This window comes from Amphiura filiformis, chromosome 17, assembly GCF_039555335.1.
Source record: "Amphiura filiformis chromosome 17, Afil_fr2py, whole genome shotgun sequence".
In the NCBI taxonomy this organism is placed as follows: Eukaryota; Metazoa; Echinodermata; class Ophiuroidea; order Amphilepidida; family Amphiuridae; genus Amphiura; species Amphiura filiformis.
In genome coordinates this window covers 22,993,412-23,012,638 of record NC_092644.1, presented here as the reverse complement: position 1 = coordinate 23,012,638, position 19,227 = coordinate 22,993,412, and the positions used below count along the sequence as shown (strand labels likewise).

The 19,227-nt window shown below is 37.4% G+C and overlaps 1 protein-coding gene across 3 annotated transcripts; it reads left to right on the top strand.

The window, feature by feature from the left end:
* Positions 1–3,288: 3,288 nt before the first annotated feature.
* Positions 3,289–8,514, top strand: LOC140137487 (uncharacterized). 3 transcript variants are annotated; one of them, XM_072159198.1, is made up of 6 exons: positions 3,289–3,495; positions 4,946–5,204; positions 5,663–5,734; positions 6,989–7,141; positions 7,730–7,882; positions 8,086–8,513. In XM_072159198.1, the coding sequence occupies exons 2-6, from the start codon at positions 4,989–4,991 to the stop codon at positions 8,245–8,247; spliced, it is 756 nt and encodes a 251-aa protein (XP_072015299.1). In that variant the 5' UTR covers positions 3,289–3,495; positions 4,946–4,988; the 3' UTR covers positions 8,248–8,513. The 3 variants fall into 3 exon arrangements, with proteins under 3 accessions (XP_072015299.1, XP_072015301.1, XP_072015300.1); XM_072159200.1 differs by lacking the exon at positions 3,289–3,495 and adding an exon at positions 3,936–3,955 and having other exon boundaries at positions 8,086–8,514; XM_072159199.1 differs by lacking the exon at positions 3,289–3,495 and adding an exon at positions 3,953–4,014 and having other exon boundaries at positions 8,086–8,514.
* The last annotated feature ends 10,713 nt before the right edge of the window (positions 8,515–19,227 follow it).

Below are 19,227 nucleotides of genomic sequence, written 5' to 3'. Positions count from 1 at the left end.
CATACACTCCTCTCATAGTGGGTGTAAATTAATGCAAATGAAGTCTCCCATTTAGGTAACCCAATTTGAAAAAGTCAGACTATCTGTGTGGGAGGTTAAAGCAATAATGTGTGATTTGTATAAAGAATAGATTTCTATTTAAATGTTAGTTTTCACTGATAGCTACTGATCACATTGTCCCCTTTTGATTTCGAGCCGAACAGTGAGTAAAACGAAGAAAATTGCTATTTCATTTCAGCGCCTACAATGCACGTATCAGTTCGCTGAACGTATTATTGTCATGCATATTGGCGTAGTTTTACTCAGCTAGGACGAACAGACAAGACGTAAGACGAATAGCGATATACACACAAATTATACGTCAAGACGGACAGCACGTACAGTGTGTGTATAATCTCCCTGATCGTATTTATTATCATGATTATTGGCAGAGCTACACGCAGCTAATGTGATGTACAAACAAGACGTAAGACGAATAGCGATATGCATACAGTTTATACGGTACGTCACTGATTCATTGATTCAATAATAAACACGCACGCGATATGTTTATCCAGCACTCGATCAGTGAGCTCGGAATAAAACTGGAGATCTCCGATTTTATTATAAATGTTACATTTTACTGTAACTAAAGCACTTCGGGCTTTAATTTTTACATGGCATTTATGTATACCAATGGCCATTACAATGGTGCAAAAAGTAGAAATTCGAAAAAGATTGAGGGCGTTGCTGTGGAGCAAATCACACATTATGGCTTTAAGGTATCATGTCTTCCATATAAGGTGTATGGATTTCAAGTGTAATAATCCATTAAACCATCATGCTATCTTTAATAATTACTATAGTAATACAAGTGTATTGACTTGTAGTCGAGTCATGAATCGCGACTCGGTAAACAGTCGCGACTGGACTCGATTGAATTTCTCAATATTTTCCACATTCAAATTGTACAGGGAATCGATTGACTCGACTTAATTTTTAAACAACCTGCAAAATAGCTCAATGATGACTCCGGACTCCTGGACCTGAAGTTTCGTGACTCGACTATAAGTATGCAGTATTCGAATTATGTTTATATTGTGCAAATAAGGTCTCTTTTGATCGCACGATATAAACCATAATAGTACTAGCATACACGTTATAAGCTGTTAATATATTCGAATTAGTATACTCTAAGTATATATTCTTTTAATGTAAACGAGTAAGAGACACTCTTTTAAGGGGTGGTCATAAAGGGACAGTTATTTTTTGAATTTTTAAGGTGGTGTTCCTCAATCCACTCTTATGCATTTTAGAAAATGTGTGTATTTCATGGTGTATATATTATAGTTTAAACAATTAAAATTATTATTTTTGAATAATTGTGTATTTTCTTGCTTGTGTCTCTTCTTGCGTGCCTAGTAATTATTTTTATCACTATTTTCAGAATAGCAATATCGCCCTCAAAACCCAATATATATCATTGTAGTGGATTCGTGGATGAGGGGGTTATATGAACAGGTCACCCATTCAGGCAACTCCATTTGATATTCACACTCCCTGTGTGGAAGATGTCTTGCCGGGTGGGCAGTATGAAATTCAAATGGAATAGCCCAACAGATCTTCTTTTGTAGGATTTGAAGGATTTCAAATTTTTAGGCCCCATGTCACATGGGGGGAAATGGTAAATCACACATATTTAGCAGCACTTCTCCTCATTTATCACAATTTTGCAGAATTCAGCAGCTTGTTTCAACAGATTTTGTCGTTATTTTAGGAAAGGGAATCTGGCTATTTTTTGTGTGAGCTACCATTTCCCCTATGTGACATGGGGCCTAATAAAAGTAAAGGAGTCGAACCTACACTTGTTACAAGACGGAGAGTGCCGATCTTTTTTTCGTTAGCGATTAGGCCAGACTCCACTGTGAAATGTTGCTGTGGGAGATTGTTACGAGTCGCTTATTGACTCAAGGCCACAAATACCTTTTGCCCCCTTAGTTCACTTCAGAATGCACAAGAAAACACACTGTTTGATTAAGTTAACAAAATCTGAATCTTTAATCAAAAATAAAGTATGATTTAACAATAATTTTGTGAGTGAACATAAATACATACAATCAGTAAGAATTAATCAAATACACTGTTTCGTAATGTCATTTACTGATGTCCTGTGAAGATCCTAAAGACCTTTGCATAAAATCCTCGCACAGATGACAATCTCCATAAATTGTGCTCTTTTCACCTTTCACACAATTTCTAATGGAAAACAAGCATGCCTTGCATACAGTCGCTCTGTTTCCACTTACATTGCCTGATGTGTTGTTTCATAAACCAGACTTCGGCAAGTCAACAGAAGAATATATTCCTTTCTTGGAAGAGGCACGCACTTTGATGTATTCTAGATATTCTCCGTTATTACTGGATAGTAGTACATTGACTACACAAGATATCTCTAGTTCGCAATTACCTTTCTTTTGACATGTACTGTAAGTACACTACCTACCCCATAATAACACTGTAGTAATCTCTGCCAAAATGTACATTTTCTTATAATTATACTGAACACCAAAAAGTCCCATTATATTAATAGCCCATTACTTCATCCCCATCTTCACAACATATGATGTAATCTGGAAATTCCCAAGACTAATCATAAACATTAACCTTTCACATTACACTTTCTAGGAGATTCCCAATATGACGTCAAATCCATTTTTACATTGTAATGCAGGGAATTCCCAATGCATAAATAGTCCTTACTTTCTTCACTGTGATTACATGACAAGGGGATTCCCAACTTTAAATTGTAAATAAAGATAAATGATCAAATTAAATTATCCACTGCGAGTCTGTTACCTTCCCGGCCTTTAAGATTAAGAATGCCGGTACCCATTTATACACCTGGGTGGAGAGGAGAGGAGTAATCGAGATAAAATGCCTTACTCAACGGTGTTGCCGGGGCTCGAACCAGCAGTCTTCCGATATGAGTAGGAACCCGCCCCCGCTTCACTACTCGTTACATATAACTCACAAATATTATTTTGACAGAAGGCAGAATGCAGAAGGTAGAAGGTAAAATACATTAACCGTTTTGTACAGGTTAAGATGGGAAGCTTTAATAAGCAAATAATGTCAGTGGTGCCATCCAAAATGAACTATGTATATCGTTAATACAACTCGCCAGACTCCTATATTTTGCACCAATATTTGAATCTTTTATCTCTGAACCAATATGCAAAGTGCAACAAAGGGCTAACCGTGCAGTATACTCATTTGGTATGGATTTCATGCCATATAGATTTTGTGTCGTCATGCTCTGACGGAGCTCTGACCTTGACAATTAACCCATTTATCATGTCAAATTTTTACAATATGGGGCCTAGTTCAATTAACACTATTAACATCATTGCAAGAGTCAACAAGTACAAGGTTACCACTAAATTTAACACTGTACATGAGAGAAGTTGATATTAAGGAATTAAAAGTACTGGAAAAACTCCAGGGTGTTGGTGTATGGTATGTAACATTTTGCTTTGATTTACATTTGATTTATTAATGTTCATTTAGCCTAATTTATGTTTAGTGTTTAATCCAGACGTATAACGCCATCACTACACGGACAAACGTATGCCCAAAATTATTCTTGAAAAACTTTCTTCTATACTTTTCTTTCAATAAAACCACATAAACAAATTACTTACGTACAAGTACATCCGGGTACATGTCCGTGGATAAAAGTTAAAACCATGTTTGGTAGTTAATTATGCACCTTGACACGTTGGGTGTCAAATTGACCACGCCATCCGTGGTAGACAAAAATGACCATGCCGGTGTCAAATTTAACCACAATACGGGGTCAAATTAAAGTAATACCTATGGTGTGGTTGCCCAGATAGTAAAGCATAGTTGGCCCGACGTTGGCACACCATATTGCTGGCCGCCGTGGCCGAGATTGCTGGATGTTGGCACAATGTTGGTACGTGAACGATGGGCCAACGCAATTTTGTCCGTCGGCCCAATATTGTCATGATGACGGTAATTTGACCTTAATTAATGACAGATTATAATTTACAAGACTATGAAGAGAGGCATGATGATTACACTGGGTTTCAGAGAAGAACGGCACTCCCTTGTTCAGATTGACGCGAGTGCCCACTTAATGAGCGACATACGCGGAGCTTTGTGTTCAGTTCAAGGGCGCCGATCTGCACCGACCAACGATTTGACGCACAATCGGCCAATCAGATTATCGGTCTGTTGCTATGATTGTCAGACGATTGATTCAGCCAATCAGAACATCACTTCCATGTTTACGCTCTGCACGCTCTCAAAATGTAAACAAGTGCCGTTCTTCTCTGACATGCCTGACAAAAACTTTAGTCGAATCTCTCTTATGTACATGAACCAAGAGCCCTCGGGTAAATGTTTTCGGGACATTTAGGTATCGGCTCGTTTAGGGATCAGTACCACCCATATACAGTACGTGGATGACTTGCTGTATATTCCGTTGAAAAGTAGGTAATACCTAGACGGATCGGCACCGTTTGGGTATATGATCGGAGGAGGGCACTTCAATAGGAGGTTGATACGGGTGTAAGGCTGAAACCTTAGCAAAGAGCATTCGGTGAGACAAAAATGTAAAAATATGGGGTCTTCTAGTAAAGGGTGGACTTTTGGACTTGAATTAAATATCATTAGATGAAACATGACTTTTTGAGTGAGAGCCACAACAGTCAAGCTCATTGAACATTGAATTTCTAGTTTAAAATGGCTTTGCTACACTGTTTTAGAGAAATATCAGTGATAAAATGAGTTGCTGTTCAAATTGAAATTGTAGAGATAGATCGAATGGAAAATAAGGGCTCTTTGGGTGATAGCGATGCTGAAAAGGTGGGTCTTAACCCCCAAGGTTTGTTTCGAACATCAAACCTATGTAGTGATTCACTGTCGTATTGTTTCCTTACAGATTTACCATATACCCATAGATTAATAAATACCGAGATTACAAAATGGCTGGAAATCAATATGGCCGACCAGTGCCAATAAATAATGGAGGACCTGAATTTTGCAACGCAGGCAACTGTGGCGCTATAGTGGTAGGATCTATATTGATTGTATTTGGTATGGCTTCTATTGGAGTGGGCATCGCAATAGCTACTGCATACAGCGATATTTGGATTATTTCGGACAGCTATATATATTCCCCTATATGGGCCGGTGTTCTGGTGAGCGACAATTTAAAAACCGTTAGAGGGTAAAAAATAATGAAAGGAAAATGCATAAAAAGTAATAGTGATGATGATGATGATGATGATGATGATGATGATGATGATGATGATGATGATGATGATGATGATGATGCTGTTGATGATGATGATAATGATGATGGTGATAATGATCATGGCCATGATAATGATGCCAATGATGACGTTGATGATGAAGACGACGATGGCGATGATGATGATATTCTGATGATGATATTAAAGATGACGAAGAATGGTGATGATGATGTGATGAAGATTAAGATGATGATGGCGACGGCGATGAATATGAAGATGATGGTAATAATGATGATGGCGATGGTGATGATAATGATGATATCAGTGATTGATGATGTCGATAACAATGATGATGGCGATGGAGATGATGATGATGATGATGATGGTGCTTTTCACTTTTTTAGTATCTAATCGCTGGTGGTTTGGGTACGTCTACCTGTTGTTGCTTCGGAAGTCAAGATGGTACACGATGTACGGTAAGTTCCATAAGTCAAATTCCCCAGGTCAAATTCTGCCACATTCATGCTAATTTGTACGGAAGCGTCTAAGTGTCCTCCTACACGACGACATAGCGAGATAATCTAGACAAGTAAATCTGGTATCAGTATGTTGTCGACATGGCCGGATAGTTTACATCACCATGTCGACTTCCTAATCTTGTCAAGTCGATATGCACGTCGAGTTTAGATTTTCTAGCCATGTCCACTTCCAAAAAAGAGGATCACGTGATGGAGAGAATTGAGCTTGTGTAAGTTTGAGGTGTTCAGAGATGAATTCTTACACCTGTTATGTATGTCAATATAATATAATCATATCCCTCCATATTGAATTTAAAATCACATACTGCAAATGTTTCTACATAATTGTAAAGCTTAGAATCGTTTTATTCGACATCTGCATATCGTTTAAATTTGTTACATGTTACATGTCGGGAACCACTTTAGAACACTATAGAATATAAAAAACTAGTATTTTTAGAAGTTACATTTCAAGGTCGTTACATTAAGGTTACTCAAGGTTTTAACATTAAGGTTTTTTTAATTAGAGACAGCCCGTCACCCTTAAGGTTACTCATTGTTGTTTGTTGATGCTGGGGCCCAGTATCAACCAAAAACATCAAGGCCGCAGGGCCGGCAGGCCCGAGGCCGGAGACTCCCATACGACGACTAAACACTCCAAGTGGGACCCCAGTATAAGGGCCCCGCAGGGCAAGAAAGCAACAGTAACCTTAAGGATGACGAACTGATAACGAAAATTCTGTTATATTTTACATTTTTTTTACTCTTTACCCCATAATTTCCCTCATTCTTCAGGCCCTGCCCTCTATCGGGGGCTAATTTATAGTTTAAGCTTGTTTGCTTTTGTTTTTGGAGCAACATTGTTTCTTTATAAGCCTGCGGCGCAACCTTGAACAATATTGTCTTAGCAATATTGTCTTTTGAGATACCCCATAATTTCCCTCATTCTTCAGGCCCTGCCCTCTATCGGGGGTAATTTAAAGTTTAAGCTTGTTTGCTATTGTTTTTGGAGCAACATTGTTTCTTTATAAGCCTGCGGCGCAACCTTGAACAATATTGTCTTAGCAATATTGTCTTTTGAGATAACGCCCCGTAGCCACCCCCAGCCAGCCCCATACCTCATTTTGATTTTTAACATACCAATATTCTGCTTTTTATATTCTATGGGGTCGACCCGGCATTCAAATTCATTTGTGTTTGTTTTTATTTCAGTTGATAGCATTCATGGTGATGTGCATCTTTGCCTTACTAGCTGCTGGAGTTCAGGTTATTGGAGAAACGTTGTGGGCCACATGGAATGTATGGGCCAGACAGAATATATTATGTGATCCGTTTATTAATGATTGTACCTTCGCAAATGATCTGGTAAACAACGTCTCATTTTCATGACATCATAAACTAACAAATTCTGCTGCATTTAATAGCATTGCACCTTTCATGGCTCTTTATTTACCATTGCAGCAAATTTAACAACGATCGTGACGATTGATGATGATGGGTTTCTTTTTACACAGCCGTGACGCTGTGTCTTTTACCGTACAGGATCTTCTTTCTTATCTATGCCTGCTAGAACTATATTCCCCGGGACTATATTACTATTACTATATACACTTGATCCGTAAACTGTGTCTGTTTTAAAGACTCTTCTTGTTTCAGTTTTACTGTAGTGTACTAAATTTTAAAACACAGAAAAGACAAACAGACAGAAGTTTAGAGTTACGAATTTGAGTGTTGACAAAAAATTGTAAGAGTTAAATTGTTATGGACATGATGGGTATAAGCGCGAAAATGTTGATCCGTGAACTTTGTCATTTTTAAAGACATTTTGTGTTGAATTTACGCTCAAGAGCGATTGGGGTTTTAACCAATGAGGTAGCGCTTTTGTTACGTTGGTAAAAAGCAGGCTTCCTCATTGGTTACCTCATTAACCTCTATATATTTTCATGTGAACAGGATGTTCGCGCAGCACATATATCAGCAGCAGTGATTGGTGGATTGGCAGGGTTAACTGCTCTTATTGGAAGTATTATGGGATGCGTTGGATTATGCAGCGGGAGCACTACTGGTGGAAATCAAACGACGATTGTTGTCCAGGGAGGACCAGCGGTGAGTTGCAGACGACGAGTGGTGGTGGTAGTGGTAGTAGTAGTAGTAGTAGTAGTAGTGGTAGTGGTAGTGGTAGTGGTAGTGGTAGTGGCAGTGGTAGTGGTAGTGGTAGTAGTGTAGTGGTAGTGGTAGTGGTAGTGGTAGTGGTAGTAGTAGTAGTATTTATTATTGAAATTGTATTGTTAATCCCATTATTCTTGCAGCCTGTACAAGGAGGATACCCGGGAGGATATGGGCCACCACAGCTACAGGGAGGATATGGACCACCACAGCCACAGGGAGGATATAGCGGGCCTCCCCCACAGTATATACAACCCTATGGTTACGCAGGCGGACCACAACAGGCTAATTATGGTTACATGTGAAACGGGTGACTTATGAGTAAGGCACTATAACGTATTGCTATTAACAGAATTCAGGGGGGGGGGGGCACTTGCTCATTCAAAACAATTAGGTGAGAGGGCGTTCAGTAAAACAAAAAGAGGGATCATGGTGAGAGGGAGTTGACGAATGGGGGTGAATGTGGCCGCACATCCCCGTCCCGGACTCATCCCCACGGACCAAAATATACATCGGGTTATGTGGGTTAATGCACAAAACATGAACCATGGGGATGGGGATCATCGGTGTTGGGGTGGGTTGGGGTGTGGGTGTGTGTGCATGTGGGGGTGTGCCCGTGTAGTGGTGGTATAATCTGTTTCAAATAATCCTACCTAACACAATATACCGTAAACGTTCGCCTAATGGCGCTTTGGAGTTCATGGAAATGAGAGAGCGCCATCCCTGTAAAAGCCGACTATTATCACTGATCATTAAGGGTACGTGTAGTTAAAGGGTGAAACCTATCGACACATACAATTATGAACAAGATCGAACAAACTTGTTCATGATAATGCGGTAATCATTCACCTGATACGTTGTGGCCCAGTGAGCAGAGCATTAGACTATAGTGCGAGGATAAAGAGAACTTGTGGAGAAGATTGATGGTTCGAATCTCATGCAGTAATTTCTGACAGATTATGAAGTCTGTCAATGTTTTTTTTTTCTGATTTGAGGAAATTTTATTCTCTATTTTCTTGATTTTATCTTTAACATTGTTTATATAATTTTATTATTTTATCTTGTATGTGTCTTTTTCATGATTCTTTGTTTTTATCGTTTCATTTTAGAGTAACTCAATCCATTCAATCAAATGTTGTAATGAACCTATTTGATTGTATAGGCATTTGTTATGTGTGAGACGAACTGTTGCGTGCGACAAGTCTTTCAATTCGCGCGAGTGTCCTTGCCTATGCATCAGTGGTCATAAGAGGTATATCATTTTATTCGAAAGGGGGGGTCCCAAATATACGGGGGTCATAATGTCTTGGAAAGAATAATAGGAGGGTCATAAAATGTTTTATGACCAAAATGTAGGGAGTCACACGATGACCACAGAAAGTGTGTTATTTTATTCAAAAAGACTGATTTCAATACAATTTTGGGGTTTGGGATCATAAAATTTTTGTTGCCGAAATAGGGGGCCGGGGGTGCGCAATTTTATTGACGCAGACTTTTTGTAAATTTGGGACCCCCCTTCCGAAAAAAATGATAGCCCTCTAAGAGGATTCAAAAGATAACCTCTGCCCCAATCTCAGTCTTCAAATTATATAAATAAAATTTGAATGAGTGAACGAACAAAATCATACACGAAACTGAATAGAGGCTGTGCATATGACGTATCATCCCGTAAATATGGCGGACTACTCAAATGCATTCAACAAAAGCATGATTGCATCTACCGCGACAGTTCGTCTCACACACATAACAAAATGCACTACGATCAAATAGGTTGATGACAACATTTGATTGAATGGACTGCACTGCGCCATGATTACGGGGAAGAAACCGGTTCAAATCCTTTGTTTGGAGCCAATCGATAAACGCAAGGCCTCTATAGCTATCATTGAATACTGGCTAGGATTCCACAACACAATGAGAACATGTTGTTATAAGGCGCTTTGGAAGGCACACAATACCCCAATGGCTTTCCATATTATGTGCACTCAACAACTATTCAGTATCGAAGCCCGGTATCGAAGTTACGTAATGTTACTATGTCAACGGGATCACTCGCTTAAGTAAGCGTGATCGTGATGATCGCCATACAAACAGTGCTTGGTTCCGATACCATCACGGAGTTACGTAACTACTTCGTGGTCTGATAGTTATATGATCAATGGTCTGATCTACTTGGGTTCGATCCTTTTAAGAAAAGAAAAAATAGCTGATCATTTATAATGCATAAATGAATAAAGTAATGTAGTTACACAATTTGAAACATTGAGGCCGTTCTATTTTTCAAAGGTCATTTTTAAAACTGTTAAATGTAGTGGAATATATCACGCATTGTTAGGTAGGTAGCAGGTGGAGCAAATTTTGTTAGCGGTTTTTGTTGCCGTTTGTTCGCAGTGCCTATTTATCTAAAAAAAAATAAGAAAATAAAAATTAAATTAAATTAATTCACCATATTCGTTCGTAAAATGGGGACAAAATCCAAAAACATTTCTTGACCCTTCTTCACATAAAAGTGGGGGCAGAAATCAAGATTCGAACAAGTACCATTCACCATTCAAGGCGCACCCTCTACCGACTGAGCTAACGGGTCAGACAATAGAAGGGTGTAATTTTGAACTGAAGAATATTTAAAAAAATATGAAGAAATTACAATGTTATAAAAAGATTTCCCAAAATGAGTTATAACGTATGAATCGATTTACAAATTAAGTCCAATGGCACTTTGAGAAAGAATACCTGAAGAAACCCCAAAACATTTGCTGCTCTAGCAACTAACCTAGTGACCTAAAGTATTGGGTCATGTCACGATATTTTTCTGAGGCATTATGTCCAGGTTGCTCAATTTAACATACACGTATCCTTAATGCTGTTGAGATTTTACAAGGATGGCGCTCTCACATTTCTAAGAATCCAAAAGCCCCATTAGGCGAACGTTTACGGTATTGTAAAGTGTTTGGTAGTTTTTAAGTCTGTAAAGCGTATGAGGAATCTGATATTCACAATGCGCTATATAAATATTGTTTTATTATTATTATTCTTAGTGGATGTAGATCTGAATGAAGTCTCTCATTTAGGTAACCCCATTTGAAAAGGTCACACTATCTGTGTGAAAGGTTTAAGGTATTATGTCTTCCATCATGTCTTCCATAGAAGGTGTGTGGATTAACTGGATTTCAAGTGTAATAGTAGGGATGACCACTGTTAATACAGTTTCCACTAGAACGATTTTTCATTTACTGTGTGCGTGCACTCACACACGTATTGTCTATGGAGAAAGTGATCGATACAAGACATCCCAGGCCTGTTAAATGGCGCACATACTTGTTTTGATCCAAATGTGGGCCTATATCAGGGTGTTTCAAGAAATTCCTGATTCCACCAGAAAACATTAACCAAAAATGTTTCTTTCATCAATTCCAAGCCAATAAGTTAGGTCTGAATCAATTTAAATGTACTTCAATTTTTAGTGGACATGCCTAGTAATAGTCCATTAAACCATTATGCTATCTTTATGCTATCTTGCCCATCAATTTCATTCAGGGGCGTGTTTGAAAAACGGCACAGCGCATTAGTAGTAACAAGAATAAAAAATACTAACATTTTCACCGGGGTTCGAACCACTGCCAATTGCACTATGAATGCTAAAGATGCCTACTGTGCCACGGTGACTGTGGTTACCATTCGGCGATTTTAAAAGATATACATATCAACACGTTTCTAGTGTATTGAAAATCAGATTTTGGTAGGAATACGGTCATAGAAAGACATATGACTCAACTTGTCTGTTTGTTTTTCATTTAATACAAATTAATTTTGATGAATTGAACTGGTACGACTCTTAGGACTCGTGATAAACGACGATTAATTTAGTAATAATAAAATGAAAACGCTGGGTCATTCACGACGTCATTTGTAATTCATGTCAAAACCTAGGGAGGACCACACACATCCGTGTTGCATGTATACGTGCGCAATCGATACTCAATGATCCAGACAATAGCGTTTGAATATACCGCCCTTATGTCACTTGCGGGAAGTTACCTCGCTGATCCAGTATATACGCGTAGCGTACGCACTTTTGAACCATATTTTGTTCAAAAATGTTAGAAAGGGACTGTTTTCAGCTAAAATGTTGGTTATCAACAGATGATTGATGATACCGGGAAGTGTTGCAGAAAGGTAAGCGTACTCTTTATTTATTCAAAATATCACATATCAATGAATTTAAATTGGAAATCCAAAAAGGAAATGTCAGGTCAAAATTTTCACCTTAGAATTTTTGTGAAATAAAATCAAACCAAATTTAGGCTCCGCAAACAACGTCCAATTATTCCCATTGGTGTTTGCTACACGTGCATATAATAAATTATGATTTGGGGCTAATTTGAGAAGAGTTAATGCCTCGAGTTTCAAAATACACCGAGTGATGTTTTTTGATCAAAAACATCGACAATTCAAGACACTGTAAAAACAAATCAAGAATTTTCCATTTGAAAAGGTCACACTATCTGTGTGAAAGGTTTAAGGTATTATGTCTTCCATCATGTCTTCCATAGAAGGTGTGTGGATTAACTGGATTTCAAGTGTAATAGTAGGGATGACCACTGTTAATACAGTTTCCACTAGAACGATTTTTCATTTACTGTGTGCGTGCACTCACACACGTATTGTCTATGGAGAAAGTGATCGATACAAGACATCCCAGGCCTGTTAAATGGCGCACATACTTGTTTTGATCCAAATGTGGGCCTATATCAGGGTGTTTCAAGAAATTCCTGATTCCACCAGAAAACATTAACCAAAAATGTTTCTTTCATCAATTCCAAGCCAATAAGTTAGGTCTGAATCAATTTAAATGTACTTCAATTTTTAGTGGACATGCCTAGTAATAGTCCATTAAACCATTATGCTATCTTTATGCTATCTTGCCCATCAATTTCATTCAGGGGCGTGTTTGAAAAACGGCACAGCGCATTAGTAGTAACAAGAATAAAAAATACTAAAATTTTCACCGGGGTTCGAACCACTGCCAATTGCACTATGAATGCTAAAGATGCCTACTGTGCCACGGTGACTGTGGTTACCATTCGGCGATTTTAAAAGATATACATATCAACACGTTTCTAGTGTATTGAAAATCAGATTTTGGTAGGAATACGGTCATAGAAAGACATATGACTCAACTTGTCTGTTTGTTTTCATTTAATACAAATTAATTTTGATGAATTGAACTGGTACGACTCTTAGGACTCGTGATAAACGACGATTAATTTAGTAATAATAAAATGAAAACGCTGGGTCATTCACGACGTCATTTGTAATTCATGTCAAAACCTGGGGAGGACCACACACATCCGTGTTGCATGTATACGTGCGCAATCGATACTCAATGATCCAGACAATAGCGTTTGAATATACCGCCCTTATGTCACTTGCGGGAAGTTACCTCGCTGATCCAGTATATACGCGTAGCGTACGCACTTTGAACCATATTTTGTTCAAAAATGTTAGAAAGGGACTGTTTTCAGATAAAATGTTGGTTATAAACAGATGATTAATGATAACGGGAAGTGTTGCAGAAAGGTAAGCGTACTCTTTATTTATTAAAAATATCACATATCAATGAATTTAAAAAAAAAAAAAAAAAAGGAAATGTCAGGTCAAAATTTTCACCTTAGAATTTTTGTGAAATAAAATCAAACCAAATTTAGGCTCCGCAAACAACGTCCAATTATTCCCATTGGTGTTTGCTACACGTGCATATAATAAATTATGATTTGGGGCTAATTTGAGAAGAGTTAATGCCTCGAGTTTCAAAATACACCGAGTGATGTTTTTTTTTCAAAAACATCGACAATTCAAGACACTGTAAAAACAAATCAAGAATTTTCTGGGATAATTGCAACTAAGTATAATGAAAGTTATGATCTAAGCTACCAGCTGCATCATAAATTTCCTGACTATGATATTTAGTTGTGGGAAAAGATTACTTTAATTTTTTGGCGGGATTATTTCCCGCCAAAAATTTCAACCAAAAAGAGCATGTAGCCTTAATGATTACTATCAGGAGTCGAGCCATGACTCGTGACTCGGTAAACAGTCGCGACTGGACTCGATTAAATTTTTCAATATTTTGCCCATTAGAATTGTACAGGGAATTGACTGGCTCAACTTACCAACCTGAAAAATAGCTCAATGATGACTCCTCGACACCGGCAGTTTCGTGACTCTACTATAAGTCTACAGTATTAGAATTATTTTATATCATGTAAATAGGGCTTCCTTTGGTCGTTAATATATATTTGAATTAGTATACTTTAAGGTGGTACTACAGCCTTTGATAAATTTGTGACTATTTGCGCATTTTTCTCAAAAAATAATAAAACGCTGGTAACAAAAGTTGTGTATATTATAGGGGCAAGGAATCCAGTTACTACACTGGAATTTCAGTGACTCAAGACAAGCGGTACATTATTTATGACAAGGAAAGAGGTACCACTAGAATGTACTTCATTTCTTAACATATATAATGAACCACTTGTCTTGAATCACTGAAATTTCAGTGACGTAATTGGATTCCTTGTTCTTATAATATACATAACTTTTGTTACCAGTGTGTAGTTATTTTTGAGAAAAATGCAACATTAGTCACAAAATTTATCAGGGGTGTAGTACAACTTTATTATTCTTTTAATGTAAAAGATTAAGAGCCACTCTTAAACGGTTGGTCATAAAGGTTTTTTTTGTAATTTTTAAGGTGGTTTTCCTCAATCCACTCTTATGCATTTTAGAGAGTGTGTGTATTTTATGGTGTATATATTATATAGTTTAAACAATTAAAATGTTATTTTTGAAAAATTGTATATTTTCTTGCTTGTGTCTCTTCCTGCGTGTCTAGTACTTATTTTTTTTATCACTACTTTCAGAATAGCAAATATATATATATCAATATCGCCCTCAAAACCCAATTTATATCATTGTAGTGGATTCGCGGATGAGGGGGCTATTTTTTCCAGAAGTTACGGTAGGGTGTTTAACAGAGACCGATATTTTGTACAGAATTGTTGGGGGATGATTGATGATGATGGTGATGCCTAGTACCGTTGCATTCTGTGTTATACTAGACGGTTGATTGCATAGCATCATAAGAGCTGTATGAGATTTAGCGGAAAATAGGATTCTGTGATTGGTTTTTGTCAAAACCTCACTCCCTTCATCCAATCAGATTTTTTTAAATATCAAACGAAAGCTAATACTTACCCCTAAAAACACTTTTCCCCATTGGGTCAACAGATAACGCAATTCAATAGCAACACGAATGTGGTAAATCAGTTGAAAACTACCAAGCACATATTATTAAAAGCCAAAACCTCTAGTGTTACTTACAATACCGTAAATCCCCGTCTACAAGCATATATAGTGTTTTTTTTTATATTAAAGCTTAATTAATTCGAAGCAAGCGTTAATATACCAATACAATAGATCGGTCTTCAAATAATACTTGTTTGTATATGCTTGGATCCGTAATTTATTTGCTCAAACTCCATAATGGCGACTGGATTAATGTAGCTTTCATAAGAAGCACACTATATGCTTGTAGACGGGGTTTTACGGTATTCTTAAAATGTTATGTCATTAAATAAAAGAGCACACTTATATTGTCCATTTACAAGAATCATTTCTCGTCAATTCTCTTTAAATTGCAAATCTTGTGCAAAAAAGTTAATATTTTCGCCTATTTTGTCATACGGCTGTAAATTCAATGAACTATGACTTTGCTAAAGATCGTTTACAAATTGATATGTTATGACGACGATAATGATTATTATTATTATTATTATTATTACTATTATTATTATTATTATTATTATTATTATTATTATTATTATTATTATTATTATTATTATTATTATTATTACTATTATTATTATTATTATTGCTATTACTATTATTATTACTATTATTATTATTATTATTATTATTATTATTATTACTATTATTATTATTATTATTATTATTATTATTATTATTATTATTATTATTATTATTATTATTATTATTATAGTAATTGGATTCATTGGATTATTTCCTTTCTAAAAATGTTTACTTTTATATACTTCTCGTCATTGCATTTAGAGATACAATAAAACACTGTATCTAAATTACTGACTCGAAGAAGGTAGGCTATAGCCTACACTACAGACTATATCACATAATTATTTGTCTTTATTACACAATCATGAGTTCATGACAATAACAAAAAAAGTCAAAAACTGTCAAACTTGAATACAATATTAACCCTTCAACCCTATTCAACCTGCATCTTTCAAGATTTAGTCGACCTTGTTATTCATTGTTTAATTGTGTAAATCCTATTCAGATTCAAATTCAAAGTCGATACTTTCAATTAATGCTCACTGAACCAATTCAAAACAAAAAAAATATCAAACTCAGTCTGCAAATCTGACAACACTGAAAATCCCTAGGTCCCTTTCCACGGTTCAGAATACTTCTTTGCATAGTTTTATGTCGAATTGTGCTATTCAATGTCAAACAGACTGTCTAGAAGTCAAAGTATCCATTTTGACCGATTTTCAAAAGAAATACCTCGTACGTGTGTGAATAAGCATAAAACGTAAGATTTTCGCGAGCATAAAAGGTAAACATTACGAACTTTATTTAACCCTAGAACATAATATGTAGAACTACTGAGCATACTGACTGAGCCATATTTAGTAACACGGTTGTTGAAGTTCGGCTAAAAATTCTATGAACATGCGATTTTCACCGAAAAGGAAATGACTATTTCAACCAAACAAGTAAAAAGTCATTAGCTCTTGGAAGAGCGAAATGAAAATCATGGACTTTACTGTAGAAAACAAAGGGGGGCCTCACCACCCTCCCATGGTCATTTTTGATGGCCGGTCCTACCCATGGGTAAGGTCCTGGGGTAACAATTTTATCACTAAAATGAGCGCAATTAAAATGTATCTGCGATAAGCTTAGGTCGTTTGGGCGTAAACATGCACGTTTATGACGAATAAAAAAATGGGGGGGGGGGGGGGTAATTACAGTTTTGGCAATATTATTGACCTGTTAAAATGGAGTGGAACATCTCGTGTATAATTATATTTAGATGTGGGTCACAAATGGATTTGGATTTGGTTACATTAAATTCTTGAGTTATTAACGAAAAGGTCACGTTTTTTACAGTTTGTCCATTCTGAAGTACAAAGTGACAACACTCGCGTATACAGCGCGTAAACAGTGCGCAGTGCTGCGTCTCTGCTGCAGGAATGCGTGCCTTCAAAGTCGGTACAATGTTTGTGTCCGCGTCGGTACTTTGAACTTCAGAGTGGACTGACTCCTGAAGTGCTTTAATTACAGTAAAATTTAACATTTATAATCGTGACCGGATATCCCCGGTTTTATTCTAAGCTCACCGATCGAGTGCTGAGTAAATACGTAGCCTAGCTGCGTGTGTATATTGGATCATTGAATAAGTGACGTACCGTATAAAATGTATGCATATCGCTATTCGTAGTACGTCTTGTCTGTACATCCCATCAGCTGTGTGCAGCTCCGCCACTAATCATGATAAATAATAGGATTGGCGAAATTAAACACGCATTGTAGGCGCTGTACGTCGACTTGACGCATCGCGCATAAACATTGGGAGTATATAATTTACATCTTTGGCTTCGCTTTCAGTTTTCCGCTTAGCTAACTCCGGCATACTTGGAGTTAGGGGTGGTGCAATAATTATGTGTACCCCCGGGGTGGTGAATTATAGGGGGAATATTTTTAGCAGGCCAAAAGGGAGGGAGGGGCAAGCATTTTTTGGCAGGTCCAAAGGGGGGGTCAAGCGATTTTGGCAGGTCGAAAGGGGGGGCAAGCAATTTTTGGCACAGATATTTTGGGTACCATTTTATATTACGCCCTAAAAAGGCGTAGGAAAACGTTAGGAACACGTTCAAATATGTAAAATTTCCTGCTCGCTGCGCTCGCATTATATAATAAGACAATTTAAGGTTTTAAATTCGGGTTCCCCAAAATCTTGCATGTGTAAGGGTGGGGGGCAAAGATTCTTTTGGCACGTCAAAGGGGGGGGCAAAGGTTTTTGGCACGTCGAAAGGGGGGGCAAAGATTTTTGGCACGGCCAAAGGGGGGGGCAAGCGATTTTTGGCAGACCATTTGACACATAATTATTGCACCAGCGAAGTGGTCAATTACAAAAAAGGTGGATAAGCTGACATTTATAAAAGTACATAATCTTTTATATGTAACTTGTTAAGAGCCTCGGGTAAGAGCCACTCATTTTAGGGGTGGTCATAAAGGGACAATTTTTTTCTGAATTTTTAAGGCGGTGTTCCTCAATCCACTCTTATGCACAAAGAGTATGTATGGTGTATACAATACAGTGGCTCCGGAACCAGGAACCCTAAAGCCCCCCCATTATCTTAGGTAAAACTCATAATTTTAGGGTAAAATTCATAATTAAAAGGATCAGATTCATAATTTTAATTCATAATTTTAGGATATAATTCAAAATGTAAGGTACAATTCATGTAAAAATGTACCGGTATGCATTTCAAAAGCTTCCGCGCGATGCGCGGGAGAGGGATAGCCCCGCACCCAACCCCTTCAGCGTTTTGTGCCTCGGAGCAGGCTACAAATGTTGCCCCCCCAATATTCAAAATCTTCCGGAGCCTCTGCAATACCGTAGAATTCCGTCTACAAGCATAGGCCTATATATGCCTCTAAACGAGGTTTTTTTGACACAAGAGACAAGAGGCAGACACTCTCAGCAAAAACGTTATTTGGAGTTTGAACAACTATATTACTGATAAAGGCGGCTGTACAAACATGTATATTTGTAAGACCAATCAATTGTAATGTTTTTGAGAAGGGTATTGGCTTTTCATATCTTTCGTTAAAAAAAACCCTCGTTTAGAGGCATATATGCTTCTAGACGGAATTCTACGGTATTAGTTTTAATAATTAAAATATTAATAATTGTGTAATTTCTTGCTTGTGTCGCTTCCTGCCTTGTAATTATTTTTATCACTGCTTTCAGAATAGCAATGTCGCCCTCAAAGCACAATGTATATCGTTGTATTGGATTCTCGAGATGGCCCACGGGCCTGCATAGGAATAAATGCTAACCTCATCGTGACATCATCCAAGCAGCAAAGTTCATTTCCCATTGAAAAAGCGTTATCCGACGGATCTGCAGTCGAATATTCTGTAGTATGGAATGTTTGTGTCGTCATGCTCTGACGGGGCTC